Source organism: Lissotriton helveticus, chromosome 4_1 (genome assembly GCF_964261635.1).
Source record: "Lissotriton helveticus chromosome 4_1, aLisHel1.1, whole genome shotgun sequence".
In the NCBI taxonomy this organism is placed as follows: domain Eukaryota; kingdom Metazoa; phylum Chordata; class Amphibia; order Caudata; family Salamandridae; genus Lissotriton; species Lissotriton helveticus.
In genome coordinates, this window is record NC_136063.1 from 298883288 (window position 1) to 298899540 (window position 16253).

Here is a 16253-nt window from a genome sequence, read left to right on the forward strand (position 1 = left end):
AATGGCTGTGTAAGGTAGGTAAGATGTAGTGAAAGGTGTATTGGATGCGGTCTGGACACTTCGCTGTTGTGTGAATGTGACAACTGAAAAACTTTCTTCATGATTAGTGGTCGCATTGCGCAAACCAAACTTATTTCCACTTGGTTGAAGGAAGTCACTGAATGGGATCAAAGCCAAGGTTCTAAGAATGTACGTGGGGGCAATCATAGAAGCTGGGTGAGTGTAGGAGATTGGGCAGGGCATAGATACCCTAAAATGTATTCAGAGGGGCCGCAAATTGTGGTCTGTGGTGAGCCAGAGAGCCGCATTGATGGTAGAAGGATGGGAGTAGGGGTTTGTGGGTGGTTAAATGTTGCAAGACACTTCAGTAGAATATTTTACTTAAGTTCACTTAGCTTGTAATTAAAAGCTTCACCATTTATTTAACATCTTGCTGAATGTTAGTGCTCACAGACGTGACCAGCAGCCGAGCTCAGCTGTTAACCCGAGGGCCTATTTTGAAAGTCAGGAGGGCCACATTTTGAGTATCAATGGGGTAGAGATTAATTAAGCCAGGGTATGTGAAAATATGGTAGTCACAATTTAGAGCTGGGCAATGGGCACAAATGGGAACAGACATAGGGTGGCTGTCATGAAAATTGGGTTAGTGGTAAATATGCATCTACCACTGGCAATAAGGCCAGTAACACAGTCTAGGGCTCAGGATAGGTCTCAAATTATTCCCATGTTCAACCATGGGTAGAGTGGCTGCGAGCAGACAGGCGTACTTTAGGAGGCAGGTATTTAAAGCATTTACACAATTCATTAAATAAGTAAGACATAACACTCAATAAAAATCCCACACATCAAAACAGCCAAAATCCAATAAAGGGAACCGGAGATATGATTTTTTTTACAGAATAAACACTTTCTAGCACTCAGTCACCTTATGCAGTATTTTTTCCAAAGTTGCTCCAAACTTTTGTAACTTCTTTCTGAAGTTCCTCTCGAGGGATCAAAGGGTCCAAAACACAATCCAAGGGTCTGGAAGCTCTAAGATGGTCCAGGAAAGTTTGGGTCCACAATTCCCACAATGCACCTGCCCAAAACCCTTAAGAGTCCACTAGATGCACTCCAGGCAGGAGACTATTGGAGTTGATGCAGGTGAGCTCTGTTAACCTGTAGCTTGCAGGAAGTCCACTCTCTATTCCTCTTGAATCAATGTGCATCCAAAGGGCTGTAGTTCCAGATAAGAAATGCGTTACTTACCTGTAACTGCAGTTATCCAGTATTGGTGTCTTTCATAGATTCACATGCCTGAATCATTCCCCGTCGTCGAGATGGGAGTCCCCGGTACATAGAAAAGTAATGTCCTATAGACTTACATAGAGAAAAGTAGGCCTAAGGGCCTTGCCTTAGTAGCTCGGTAGACGTAATATATGGTAGAGAGGGAGAGATGAGGCCTTCCTGGGGAGGCGGGTGGTTGCATGTGAATCTCTGAAAGACACCAATACTGGATAACTGCAGTTACAGGTAAGTAACGCATTTCTTATCCAGTATTATGGGTGTCTTTCATAGATTCACATGCCTGAATCAGAGTAGCAAGCAATACATATTGCACATTTGTGATGGAACATTATGAGCAGTCTGAGATAATACATATCATGCGACTAGTAACCATCAACAAATACAAAGAATAAAGTAAATAAATGTGCATACCAGTACAGGATGGTGGGAAGGAGGAAGGCTCATCTTACTGGAATAGATGGCGAAGTACAGCCTGGCCCACAGCTGCATCCTGCATCAGTTCCGTATCCAGGCAGTAGTGCCTGGTAAATGTGTGCGGCGACTTCCAGGTCGCTGCCCTGCAAATGTCCAGAATCGGCACTCCAGCGAATAGTGCCGCCGATGTGGACACAGCTCTTGTGGAATGCGCTCGGACTGTGGAGTGTAATGGACGTCTGGATTTGTCATGGCAAAAAGCAATTGCAGATGATATCCATCGTGAAATGCTTTGTTTGGAAAGTGGCATGCCTTTTCTAGGTCTGCTGAAAGCGATGAAAAGCTGATTTGTTTTTCTGAAATGTTTTGTTTTGTCTAGGTAAAATTTAAGACATCTTTTTAGGTCCAAAGAGTGAAGGGATCTTTCAGCTGCGGTACTGGGATTAGGGAAGAATGAGCGAAGTACGAGTGGTTCATTTAAATGGAAGTCGAAGGGACTTTAGGAATGAAGCGAGGATTAGTTCTTAAAATTACTCTGTCTTCTCTGAACTGCATGAAAGGATCTTGTATGGAAAGAGCTTGTAACTCACTGACTCGTCTTGCTGAGGTCAAAGCCAAAAGAAGTGCAGTTTTCCATAAAATGAATTTGATATCAGCCCTATGGATGGGCTCAAACGGGTGTTTCCTCAATTGGTTGAGTACCACATTAAGGTGCCATGATGGCGGAACTCTTCGTGGCCGTGGAAATGATCTATAGAGCCTTTTAAGGAATTGCTTTATTAATCTGTTGGACCATAGAGAGGGTCCTTTTGAAGTTTTTGTAAAGCGGGAGATTGCCGCCAGATGAACTCTAATAGAGGCATGGGCAAGTCCAGATTGTGCCAGATGTAATAAATATGGTAGTAATTGCTCCGGAGTGATCCTTAAGGGATGGAGATCGTTGTCCTTGCACCAGACACAAAAGCATTTCCATTTCAAGGAATAAGTTTTGTTTGTGCTAACTGCTCTTGCCTTAGCGAGGACTTCCTTGCACTCCTGCGGGATGTTTAGCTGGTAGAACTCTCGGTACTCAGGAGCCATGCCGATAATCTGAGAGATTTCAGATTCGGGTTGAGTACTTGGCCGTTGGACATCGAGAGTAGAGAGGGATGTTGATCCAGATGGATTGATGGTCGGACTGAGAGGCGACGGCGGTCCGTGAACCAATGCTGTCTCGGCCAGTAAGGGGCAATGAGAATCAATGTGCAGTGCTCCGTTTTCATTTTCCGAATGACTCTTGGTATCAGGGGAGATGGCGGAAATGCGTACGCAAACACGTTGCGCCATGCGATGGAAAATGCATTTCCGAGGGACCGCGGTTGGGGATGCCAACTTGCGAAGTTGTGGCATTTGGCGTTCTCCCTGGTGACAAAGAGGTCTATTTGCGGTCTCCCCCATTCCGAGAAGATGTTGTTTAGCACTTTTTGGTTGAGTTCCTATTCGTGGGACAGAGACCTCTGTCTGCTTAGAGCGTCCGCTATGACGTTGTCCTTGCCTGGGACATACTCTGCTGTTAGTTTGGTGTTGTTGTGTACTAGCCAGTTCCAAATTGTTTGCGATTCGCGAGATAGTGACAGCGAACGTGTCCCTCCCTGCTTGTTCAAGTAGTGCATTGTTGTCGTGTTGTCCGTTCTTACAAGCACTGCTGAGTTTTTGATGCGAGGGAGGAATGCTTTGAGAGATTGGAGAACTGCCCTCAGTTCTAGGAGGTTGATATGTAATTGCTGTTCTTGTTCTGTCCACTTGCCACTGATTTGCAATTCTTGAAGGACTGCACCCCATCCTTCTAGAGAAGTATCTGTAGTTATGACATGTAGAGTTGCAGGCATCAAGAACGTTAGACCTTTCGATAGGTTCTTGTCTGTTCTCCACCAAAGTAAGGCCTTGGTTATTTGTCGAGTAATGATGATGTGATCCTCGAAAGAACCTGGACATTGAGTCCACTGCTTGGTCAAGGCCTCCTGGAGGGGGCGCATTCGGAGCCGACAGTGAGGAATGAGTAGTATGCAAGAAGACATCATCCCTAGTAGGGACTTGAAAGTACGGACTTTGATGGTGTTCCTTGAAGACACTGCGGTGGCCAGAGTGATCAGTTTGTGTTTCCCTTCCCGAGATGGGAATGCTTTGGAAGAGGACGTGTTTAGAGTAGCCCCCAGGAATGTTATAACTTTGGAGGGCTGTAAGGTCGATTTCTCGTAATTGAGTGTCAGACCTAGGCGTTTGAAAATAGTGAGACAGGCGTTGGAAGACATTCGTGCGTCTGTCATGGATGGTGCCTTCACCAGCCAGTCGTCCAGGTAGGGGGAAGACCTGGTGTCCTTACTGACGTAGGAAAGCTGCCACAGGAGCGAGGCACTTTGTGAAAATGCGAGGCGCTGATTTGAGGCCGAATGGGAGGACACAGAATTGGTAGTGTTGACCTGCTACTGCGAATCTTAGGAATTTTTTGTGGCGCCTGTGTATTGGGATTATGGTAATATGCGTCTTGCAGGTCTAAAGACGACAAAGTCTCCTTCCTCTAGAGATCCCAAGATTTCCTGGATGGTCACCATTCGAAACGATTGGCTTTTCAAGAATGTATTGAGTGCCCTGGGATCTAGTATGGGCCTCCATTTCTTCTTCTTCTGTTGTATGAGAAAGAAGCGGGAATAAAATCCCTTCCCTTTTTGAGCTGATGGAACTCGCTCTATTGCTCCTTTTTTCAACATTGAAGAGATTTCTTGAAGGAGTAACCTTAGGTGCCTGTGTTGGATCTTGCGAGGAGGAGTTAACGGTGGGATTGAATTGAATTCCAATGAGTGTCCGTGTTGGATCAATTGGAGTACCCACCGATCCGTTGTTATTAATCTCCAATTGTGGAGGAAGTGTGTCATTTTTCCTCCAATTTTGAAAGAACGAGACGGTGGAGGGACTGGCTGTTGGAAATGGTCATTGGCGTCCGCCTGCTGGTTTCCTCTAGGTTTTCCCCCTGTAATTCGATCTCCCGTAGGAGGTCTGACGACCTTGTTGCTGTTGCCGCTGCTGGTATTGGGAACGATTTTGATTATAGGAATAAGAGGTTTTTCCTTGATATGATCCCCTGTAAGAGGGTTGACCTCTGCCCCTGTGCCCTCGAAAGGACTGGTTTTTGAATTGTAGTGTGCCGAGAGCTCTTGCAGTGTCTGTGTCTTTTTTGATTGACTGCAAGGCCTCATCTATTTTGTCGCCAAATAGGTGTTGTCCGTCATAGGGCATGTCCAAGACTTTGTTTTGGACCTCCTGGCGGAAGGATGTTGCTTTGAGCCATCCTTGTCTGCGCAAAACTGCTGCACCTGCCAGCTGCCTAAAGCCTGTCATTGCGACATCTACTGCAGAATCGATGATTTCCGATGCCGACATTTGTCCCTCCTTAAGGAGCGATTGAACCTCATCCTTTAAATCTTCAGCTATATCTGCTAGGTACGGGACAATGTCTTCCCACAATTGTCTGTTGTATCTGCCTAGTAGGGCAATGGCGTTGGCCACCTTGATAGTCATAGCTGACGTTGTAGAAAAACGTTTGCCGATGCCGTCCAATTTCCTGCCCTCCTTGTCTGGTGGTGCTGACAGTGAGGAGGACGGATTTCTAGAATTCTTTTATGCGGCTTGGGTGACTACCGAATCTGGCTTGGGATGGGCATTAAGGCAGGTAGGTGCTGTTGTTGGTGCCTTATACTTCTTATCCAGTCTAGGTACCACTATTGAAACCGATGCAGGTGTTTGCATTAGTTGCTGACCTTGTTCCCAAATGTGATCTATTATGGGAATTGATCTAGCCGTCTTCTTGATTGGATCCTTAAAATCGTAAAGGAAACAGTCCGTTTCATGCGATTCCATAGTCATGTGGAACCTAGTGGCTGCTCTCTCTATCAGATTATGGAATACGCCAATATCCACTGGCGGAGAGTCGGAAGTATTGGGTTCAGGCGTGGCTGGAGAATGAGCGATATAATCCTCATCGTCTCTGTGAGTGGACAGGTCGTCTCGAACCTCCCCTTCTTCTGGTTCATCGCCCTCTTCCTCAGAAGTTTGAATGTGATGAATCGTTTCCCTCTCTTGAGGAATATCCAAAGGTGGTGGTCTTGTCTTTGGAGATGGTTGTGGTCTGGATGATGCTGGAGATTTCTCTTTAGAAGGGGCCGCTGGCGATTCAGGGAATCGTTTTTTATAGTCCTCTATCAAGAATTGTAGATCGTGACTATAGCAGCTGGAAGGCAGATCATAGGTGTGACATGAGTCTGGACTTGTGAATGAACAGTCTCTTCCGTAAAAATGACCTCATCTCCATCTTCATCTGTGCTCTGGCATTTAACAATGAGATCCGATGGACTAGTAGCCTGATCGAACTGGTCATCTTCTGATTCATCATCTTGTAGCTGACAAGATGGGGGTAATTTTTGTACCCTACTTGGAGATGTTAAATCTGGCGTAATAGGGTTTTTAGCAATCTTTTTTGGCGGTATCAGATCTGATTTTTCCCATGGCGTCGACGATGTTGTCGTCGACGACGTCGTCGTCGTCGACGGGGCTGACGTCGATCGTTTTTCAATCGTCGACGATGAGGTCGTCGACGGTGCCCTCGTCGACGATGAGGTCGTCGACGGTGCCCTCGTCGACGGCGCAGTCGTCGGCGGTGTTGTCGTCGACGGTGTTTTCGGCGTCGACGGTCCTGTCTACGGTATTTTCGGTGGCGGCGGCATACTCGTCGACGGTGTCTTCGTCGTCGATGGCGTACTCGTCGACTCTGACTTTGACGCCGACGATGCTTGTTCCGTCGTCGATGTCTTCGTCGACGGTGCGCCAGATGTTGATGGCGTCTTCGTCGACGGTGAAGGTGTCAACGGTTTTGGTCTCGACGTCGACGGTGTCGTCGTCGTCGACGATGACGTCGACGGAACCTTGATCAACGTCGATTGCTTTTTAATAAGTACAATCGATGACAGTGGCTTACCCGCCGTCGACGATTGAGTGGTCGTCGTCGATGAAGAGGCTGACGATGCCACTGTCGTCGAAACCGTCGTCGTCGATGTGGAGACGTCGGTGGTTTTTCTTGAGGAAAACGTCGACAAACTCGTCGTCGATGACTGCGATGGCTTTCTGAAGGTGGGAACATCCTTCACAGACGTGACAGATTTTACCTCAGAAGACTTTGTGGCAGTCTTTTTATGAGGAACGTACGTAGGGCTAGGAGAAGCAGCCCTTGGCCTCTTCAAGGACAGTTTTGATGAAACTGAAGCCATTTCACTGCCCTGTGAGGACAGGACATCATCATCTCTGGTTTTAAGTCTGTTCAACCAGAGGAGCAGTCTCCCTTCTCTGTCTTTAAGAGTCTTGGTAGAGAAAGTTCTACAAATTCTACATTCTTTAGGAGAATGGTCAGGGTAAAGACAGTAGAGGCAAGTTTCATGCTTGTCATCGACGTGCAGTCTCTTCTTACCACAAGATGAACAGGCTCTGAACAGACCTTTCTTCTGCTGATCAGCCATTGTTGGTTGTGGAAGAAAAATATCCAAGTTTTATGATGAAAAGAGATAAATCCAAGAAACCTGAGGAGAACTCAGGTGGAGACTCCCTAGCACAACGTGCGGTAGAAAATCTGAGGGACTGAGGCTCCTGGCAGGAAGGTTCTAGAGGGAGGTGGTAGCTGATTGGCTAACTTCAGGAGTTTGGTCCTTTTTACAAAAGGACATAGATAGGCTACTAAGGCAAGGCCCTTAGGCCCACTTTTCTCTATGTCTGTCTATAGGACATTACTTTTCTATCTACCGGGGACTCCCATCTCGACGGGGAATGATTCAGGCATGTGAATCTATGAAAGACACCCATAATACTGGATAATGCAATAGCCACAGTCAATCAGAATGCAGGGCCTGATGGTGCAAATCACGTTTCCCTCCTAGCATCCCCTCTTTATTCCTCTTGAAAAGAGGTACATCCAGAGGACTGTAGTTTCAGATAATGCAGCAGCCGCAGTCAGTCAGAAAACAGGGCCTGATGATGCATATCAAGTTTCCAGCAAGGCAATCCTGCTTCTCCTCTTAGTTCAAGCAGTAGAGCTGAGAGGTTCTGCGCTACTCACATATTTATTCAGTGTTCTCTAAGGTCAAGCAGGAGAGCACTCCTGTCCAATGAGGTGCAGGTGAACACCCTAGAGCATCACCACTTCCTCCAAAGTGTGCCATGATCTTCTTCCTGAAAGCACTATTCCTCCAAAATTCAGTATGGCTGAATTCTCAGCAGAGGAAAGAGAATGAGTTAAACCAGCCTCCAGTATGGCTCATTTCCATAGCTCCCCTCTGCCTATTATCTGCAAATTCCTGCCTTAAGCCTGCATCTGGCTGGGACAGAGGGTTGGTGGGTAGGTGGGCCTGGCTTTCCCTACCTATCCCATTTACTCTTTGAAGCTCCATGCTTTACAAACCCTCTCGCCAGCTCTGCCATTCCTGTGTAGCAGAGCTCTCCCTACCAGATAGCCTCTCTCTGGGTGGGACACTTATTACTTAATCAAAGCAGCCTGGCAAATCCACTTAACTCTAACCAATCAGGGGTGACTACAGGAAGGCTGAATTTTGGCTTATAGACAAGAAACGTCTTTTCTGTATACTTTAGGATAAATTCAACAATAACTATTGCCACGCTATCCTATGGGACTAGGCATCTACAATGGGGAAACTACAATGTGCAATTTCTCCATCAGGGCATATAAAATATATTTTATAAGGACCCTGCTTATAGTTACATGACCTAGATGTCCCATGGGCACATCTAGGGGAGACTTTAGGGGTCCTACATATACATAAACAGTGTAGATCCTCACTCCACAGTGCTCCTAGCACCAAAGTCGATTTAGGGAGGCACATTACTACAAAGGGGAAAGTGAAATGTGCAATTTGTCTATCCCCATTGCATATAAAACCTCTTTTATAAGGGTCCTCCTTATAATTGCATGGCCCAGTGGATACCTAATATGCCAGAAAATTTTGGAGTGTCTCACTTTTTAAGTGCCCCTACCACCAAAGTCGAGGTTGTGCACACTTTACATTTAAAAGCAGTGCTGCAACACAGGGCTGCTTTTAAAATGACCTAAGGCTCTTAGCAGTGCACACATGCAAGTGTAACAAAGATTGCTCGCCTCTAAATTGCCTTGCCCTATTATACACTAGAGTCTTAAAGGTAGTTTTAATCCCCCTGCCCTATTATATACTAGGGACTTACAGGGTAGGTCATGCCAATCTTAGGTGTACCTTAACACATAATGTGCCCTAATGCATATGTGTGTGTTTGCACTGTGTGATCAACATAGCACTGGTGCTTGGCCTGCCCAGCAGAGCCCAGGGCACTCTCAGAGTTAGAAAAACAGCATCTGGGGGTCTCAAATTGGGAGAAAAAAAGTGGGGTGACATTGCAACCAGACCCCGATTTCCAACACACTCTTTTTCAGAAAAGAGGTGTAGGAAATCCTGTATGCTATAAAGATGATGACTCCGATAGTTGCAGTGGCCCCATGCTAATGCCCGATGAAGAATGCCTGAAATGTGCTGCATCTTTTTAAGGGACACATGTAGGGCCTGGTGATCATATAACAGGCTGTAGATAGGAAACGAGCATTGAAGCTGGGTTGAAAGGTGTGAGGAGGAATGTTCAACCCATGTTCAAGAGAGCGCCTGCCAGACGTGATGACTATGTTTGGTAGATAGTTCTGCAATTCATGTAGTTCAATGCTTGTTCCGAGCCCTTTTGTAAGTTTGTGTTAAATTTTCATTTATCCGCTATTGTATCTTGTTTTATGCATTTCTATTCTTTGCCAGAGTTTTTTTTGCTCTCTCCCATTTAATTACTCCCTATGTTACCTTATTGACTTATTATTCACATTAATTCTGTGTTGTATTCGGTTTCTTTCATGGGAAAATGGGGGTGATATGTTGTGATGTGGCACTTTAAATGGAACAGGGTGACATCTGGTGGAATGTGTCCTAGTAGCCCATAACACAAGGACGGTTGATATTCTGCTGTCTGGCCAAGAAGGCCTCTTTTGTCTATGGTGTATCCTAATAAATTACAACAAGAAACTGATGTTTGCCTAGTGATCTATGCACAACAATAACCTAGAATACACGTTAGCTAACTTTTCTGTGAACTAAGATAGTAAAATTACTAAATGAATCTCTGTTTTAGATATTAAGTATACATTAACTGTTTGTTTTTCAGAATCTTTATGTTGTATTGAATGTACGGCCTTGAAGAAGAGATCCCTGAATTGCAAAACGCGTGTTCGTCACGTGTGGATTGCATATTTATTGGGACTAAATAAGAGATTTTGGATAATCTGCTCAAAGTTGCCCTCATTTCTGATTAAGACTGCTGATATGAGAACCTGTCACTGCACGTTGGAAGCGCATGTCGGCAACTGGTCAGCAACCTACTATCTCGGTGACTAATGTCTGGATGGTACTTAATCATCAAAAGCAATGCTAAAACAGACTTGATTCTGGTACTGATTTTTTTTCTTCTTTCTATAGTAAATTTCTTCAGTTAAGACAAAACTCACCTGACTTGACCCACCATCAAAGCTATCCGGAAGAAATTCCAGCTGGCGCACAACGCGCACTTTTGTAGGCATTTGAATTATCCTTAACAGCTGCTTTGTGTTCAAACACCATAAATGAAGTAAGTTAGACTTTCCTCCAGCTACAAGGACCCTGCCATCCCTGCAAAAAGGAAAGATAGATTGAATGCACTAATTTCCACATAATGAAAATGCCTTTTTACTATAAACTTTAATTTGTATTGGCATACAATACAGTTCAATACTCTTTAGGCAAGTTTGAAAATGTACAATTATTTTATTGGCGTTATAGGACTTAAGATTCACAACAATAGGAAGTAACTGATGAGCTACAGATCCATAACGCTTTGAACACATATGTTGTACAAGAGGGGCGCAGTTCCTTTCAAGTTGTTCCATCCCAATTTACAAACTGAAAATTAGGCAGAGGTTCCTAAAGCTGACATATCCATCATCTGGTGTTGTCCAGATACCCCTGCTAATGTGGGCTGAGCGTGAACAGGTTGTGTATGCATGGACCATCCCTGCTTCTGTGTGTCCAGTTTCTTAGAGATCAGATATTTCTAACATGCGCACTACGGAGGGGCTGGTGCTCTCAATGCCGCTATCTGGGATCTTGGTGTTGCCGGACTCTGGTAGGGACACCCCTGATCCCAGATGAACATCAACATGTCACAGGTCGCACATGGCACAGCTGAGACACACTTGGATTGCCCGACCCTGACTGACTGGCCAGTGACTGCCTTGGACTAGCAGTACAACTAAGGAAGACTACCTCAGTCTGCGAGACTTGTGGGGGCCATCTCACGCTCTTTTATATCAATGTAACAGCAGCTCTGGGGTTTGACCCCATGGCCCATACAAATGTTTGGTTGCGGAGACTATGTAGCACTAGAAGCCTGCTCCATATCGGTCTATCACTTGGCATATATGGGCTCTCTGTTACTAAGGACCGGTGCCCCAGCTGGGCACAATGTTTAGCTAAATGGGTCTGGATCCACTGGACTGCACGAGTCTGCCTGCGACCTTGCTGAAATGAGAGATGGAGTGGTTTTTTTACATGACGGGCATCAAAACATGTCTTCGAGTGTTTTAAAAAAATGTTTTAAAACAAACAACTTTGACACATGAAACGTTTTTTAGTTTCCGATAATTCAACAGTTTCCTTACTCAAGGTTCAGGGAGCAATATTTTTAGATCTAGTTATGCATTTCCATTGGCTACATCTTCTATTTCTTACACGTGAAGTAGTAAAAAGCCAAATTAAACAAGTAGAGCATTTTTCATTCAATGTCTGATAAAATACTACACATCCAACATCATTACGATTCATTTTTTCCAGCTCCGAATGTCTATGAAAGGAACTGTTGTCATGATGGACAAGTTGGTGAGGCGTTATGAGAGATGAGCTGTGGACAAACACTCCAGAAGCAGCTTCTACCAATGGAGGTAAGCAACACGCGCTGCTAGGGTGACAGACCAAGAGGCGCCGATACCTTCTGAAGTCAGATATGCTCTTTCAGCAGCTAAATAACTGATGGTTTACAAAGCACGTGAATGGGCTTTGGTCATGCATGTTGGAATCAGGAGAGATGGGGAAATGCTTGGATTTAGGTCCAGCCTGAAGACATTTTTTGTTATTTGGCAGACCTCGCGATCGTAATACAAAAGAAAAATTAAATGAGTATAACAAAAGGGACTTGTGGCAACCCCTTTAGCAAATGTTTTATTGTAGTGTCAGTCACATTCTTTTTCCGACCAAAGTTAGCATGCACAGCATGTTACGAGTCAGCTTTCTACAGCCATTAGCTTTGTCACAACAGTCATTGCACATTTGGAAATGCTACATGAGGAGGGTTGAAGTGTCAGGCACTATGTGTGACAGCATGCTGCCACTTTATCCAAGTGCTGGACTCAGAAAGGAGCAACCTTCAGCAAAGGAGTTCCTCAAAGCAACACTGCTGCCCAGTGGAACGCCCTATTGCAAGAAGCTATTAAAGGTTAATTGTGGTGTGTTTAGAATACAATTACATTATTCCAACAAACTGAATATTGTCAAAGCACCATATAAATGAAGGTCATACATCAAGATAGAACAATTGAGAAGGAATTACAATATTTAATTTTCTTGCTTTCACAGGGAAAGGAAAAAAAAGGAGGTCAAAGCTCAAATGATCACACGTGTTACAGAGTTCAAAGTGAATGTGTGTATACAAGAGAAGGCAATGGACCATGTAGCCTTAAGAAACTTTTACAAAGATAATCAATTGCAGTACAGTATAATGTAATTTAATCAGATCATTTTTAGATCCGTTTGCCATTTATGCTGACCGTGTTTTGACCCACAAATGATTTGAAAGTCATCTTTCAAACAAAAAAATTATTGAGTACAGAAGGAGATCTTTGAATAGAAAATTATAAATAAAAAACGTTTGGAAACAAAACCAATTAGGCATCTGCAGAGTGTGGCCAAATAAATTAAACAGAAGTATTACACAAAAAGTTGCTACACTGTCCCTGTGATCTAAACATAAAAAACTGAAAATAAGACTAAACTAAAAGAAGATAGGAAGTGACTAGAAATCGAAGCAACCCAACAAGGAGAGAAAGTAGAACAAACTGCACTGCGAATACTGTGATATTGTTGCTAATACGCTCTAGCTCACTTCTGGTGTCCCACAGGGATCCGCCTCAGTCCTCTGCTTTTCAATATGTATGTCCGCCCCTTGGCGGGCCTAGTGGAAAGCTGTGGCCTTACTCTATTCTCATACACGGATGATACCCAGATTATTTTCTCTCTGACATCAGAGCAAGATTCCACCCTGGAAATTCTTAACTCCTGCCTCGGCTTGGTCTCCACTTGGATGAATTCCTACTCTCTAAAATTAAATAGTGGCAAGATTGGGGTCATGGTTCTAGGTAGGGACCTCAGCTCTGGGGATCCCAACACCAGCCTGCCTTGCTGGGTTACCCTTCCCGTCCCTGCGGACAAGGTGAAGAACCTCCGTTTTTGGCAAGACTCCACTCTGTCCATGAAGCCTCAGGTTGCCATGGTGAACACCTCATGTGTTGCTACTTTGAAGTGGCTTAGAACAATCTTGTGGATACTTCCCTTCGCTGCTCAAAGAGTCGTTATCCAGGCTTTGATTCTGTCAAGGTTAGACTATGGTAATATCTTCTATCTAGGAGCAGACAAGTCTGTTATCAGGTGCCTCCAAGTGATGCAGAACTCGGCTGCCAGGCTCCAATTCCAAAATAATTACAAAAAGGGGCTCCAATTCCAGCTTCCTAAACACTCCTTTGCCTTCCTCATGACCTACACTGGCTCACATATCACTTTCAAGGCACTCCGTTATTTGCACAAATTATATTCCCACTCCAGACCCAAGTACTTACAAAACCTCACCTCTACCTTCCACCCCCATCTCCTGTACTCTATGTTGCAGCAATCAATTTCTGTTTACTGTTCCTAGAGTCAGGCACACCTGGGGTGGGCAGTCACTCCTTCACTCTTTTGGGACCAAAGCTATGGAACATACTCTCAGAATCTCTTCTTGCTGCACCTCTCTGCTCACCTTTTGGAAGGAGCTGAAAACTTGGCTCTTTTGAGCTCTCTTCCTAACCTGTCCCACTCGCCGCTTGCCACTGGAAACCCTCTGGGTAGCCATGCGCTCTACAAAAACCAAATAATAATAATAATAATGCACAAACAGTACATGCCAAAAACAAACTGAAGAAGCGTTTAATTAAATCATTTTACAAAGCTCATGGTGCTAAGTTGCTTAAAGTGGCCTGAACTAAGGATTACATGTCAGCTACCTGACCACAGAAAATGTGAATCAGGGAAGATTAACATTCCAGTACAAGACAACTTAATCAGGTGCATAATGCTCAAGGAGGAGCAGAAGGCGTCCAGAATTGAGTGAGACTACATCGTAAGCTTATTCAGAACAGCTATACACAGGAGTTAGACAATAACTACCTAAACCGGCTGCGTATTTAAAGCTAATCTCAATCTTGTGGCACTGCCCCCGCCAGCCTCTGCGTCCAATTGGGGTTTGGTAGCACCCCACACAAAAGCATTGGCCTTTAAAACTGAGCGCTGTGTGATGTCGAATATCTCCAAACTGAGGCTGTGTGACATCAAAAAAGGGTCAAACGTAAATGCAGCCAAATCTTTTTACATAAGATAACAGTAAATTTGAAAGGAGATATAAAAACAAAAATTTGAAAAGCAGTTAAAATGTTAAGACAGAAAAAAATAACTCGCACTGAGGTCCAAAGGAACACTTCAATAAACAATTATGCCTATATACAATTAAAAAACAAATGCAGTGTAAAGAACAAATACATAGATATGTACAAAAGCATCACATTCAGGTACATATTGAAAAACTAAAATCATCCATTCTCTAGTTCACCCCCAAAGATAAAAAATGAAGTAATTACAGAAAGGGTGATATTATTCATATCAATTAAAAGAACAATATGTACAAAATCCTCAAAGATCAATGGTGCCTAATTCCAGCTTAAAAAACAATAACAGATGATTCAAAATGTGTCGTAAATTCAAATATAACATAAAAAGGCAGATAACAGCCACTGTGTGCATAGGAGAATCTATCCTATTGAATTAAATTACTTCAAAGCAGAATAAATATTTCCAACCTATATTTACAGCTGTGTAAACTCGATACAATAACATATAAACATGCTGAGGTAATAATTATACTGTTTCATTCTTGTATGAAGTTCAACAGTGTTACATTTAATAATCTATGTACATTCAACTCTGTTAGCAAGGGTAGCAGGTCGTCACCATTCACAGGCTTTTCCACCACTGCAAACCACAGGGGAAACAGATGGTTTAGACAATATTATAAGGAGGCTTACCTTTTTGCATCCTTCGAGAAGAGAAGGGGGCCGTACTATTGGAATGGTGATCTACCTGCATCTAGCGGGATGTGCACTACACCTAGATGCTGGGCTTAGATTGGAAATGGTCTGGATGCCCTTTGAAGCATGGCGCCATTGCAAAGGTATGGCGATTTCAGCCTTGAAATTAGCAGGTACTAGTGTGTTGATAACCATCCATGACTTCTGATATGGCTGAACACCATCCTTGGTATGGAAAGAAAACCTGTCCTTCCCTGTGGAAGAGAGGATCATAGCCTGGTTTGGAAAGTTATCAATATTATTGCACCTCTGTTCTAGTTTGGGGCAGTGAAGTTAACATCTCCAGTGAAGTCAAGCCCTTAGATGCCCCTTCTGCCCCAAACTTGTGCCACATCCTGCTCAGCTGCTTTCATTATGGGCAACAGCCAAGCAGGCAGTAAGCGATTGACAGCTGGAGAAATAAAGAGCAGCTAAATCAATATAAGGAGGAAGAGACACGAATTGCGTAAGAGGCAAGGTGCAAGAGACACTCGGGCTCGAAAGGGAAAAACGGACACAGAAGTTAGCCACTTAGATCATGTCCTAAAGGAACTCATAATTATTCCCTGGCTCGAAGTGCATCAACACTTTATAGAAAGGATTAAAAAACAAATGAATAAGAGAAAGAGTTTCCTCTAAACCAGCCTTATAAGTACATCTATAGCTCCTTACATAGAAGCGTTAAAAGGATGTTTCTAATCAATTGTCGTTAAAATGTATATCTCCATCCTTGCTATAATTAATTGTATAGATTTCTTTTTATATATACCGTATACAAATCACAAATTCTGTTGAAGGGTTAGCCACCACTGGCAAAGAACGCTCGTACAATGCTGTATATGTGGTTACCCTCTTGCTGACGAGTAAAATGTGATCTATGTCTTTTTGTTTACCTTTTGGGATGATGTGAACAAAAGGGTGTTTATTGAAAACACACTTGTTAAATCTATTCCACATCAGAACTCCTGGTTTAATGAATCACTGCAAGAGAGGA

General features: G+C 43.8%; 1 protein-coding gene across 1 annotated transcript in view; it reads right to left on the bottom strand.

Moving 5' to 3' along the window:
- TBC1D31 (TBC1 domain family member 31) overlaps positions 1-16253 on the bottom strand; it is a 670562-nt gene that overhangs the window by 427766 nt on the left and 226543 nt on the right. Inside the window, exon 6 of the mRNA XM_078686822.1 lies at positions 10307-10466. Within this exon, the coding sequence (XP_078542948.1) occupies positions 10307-10466 (160 nt within the window). The remainder of the gene's footprint in view (positions 1-10306; positions 10467-16253) is intronic.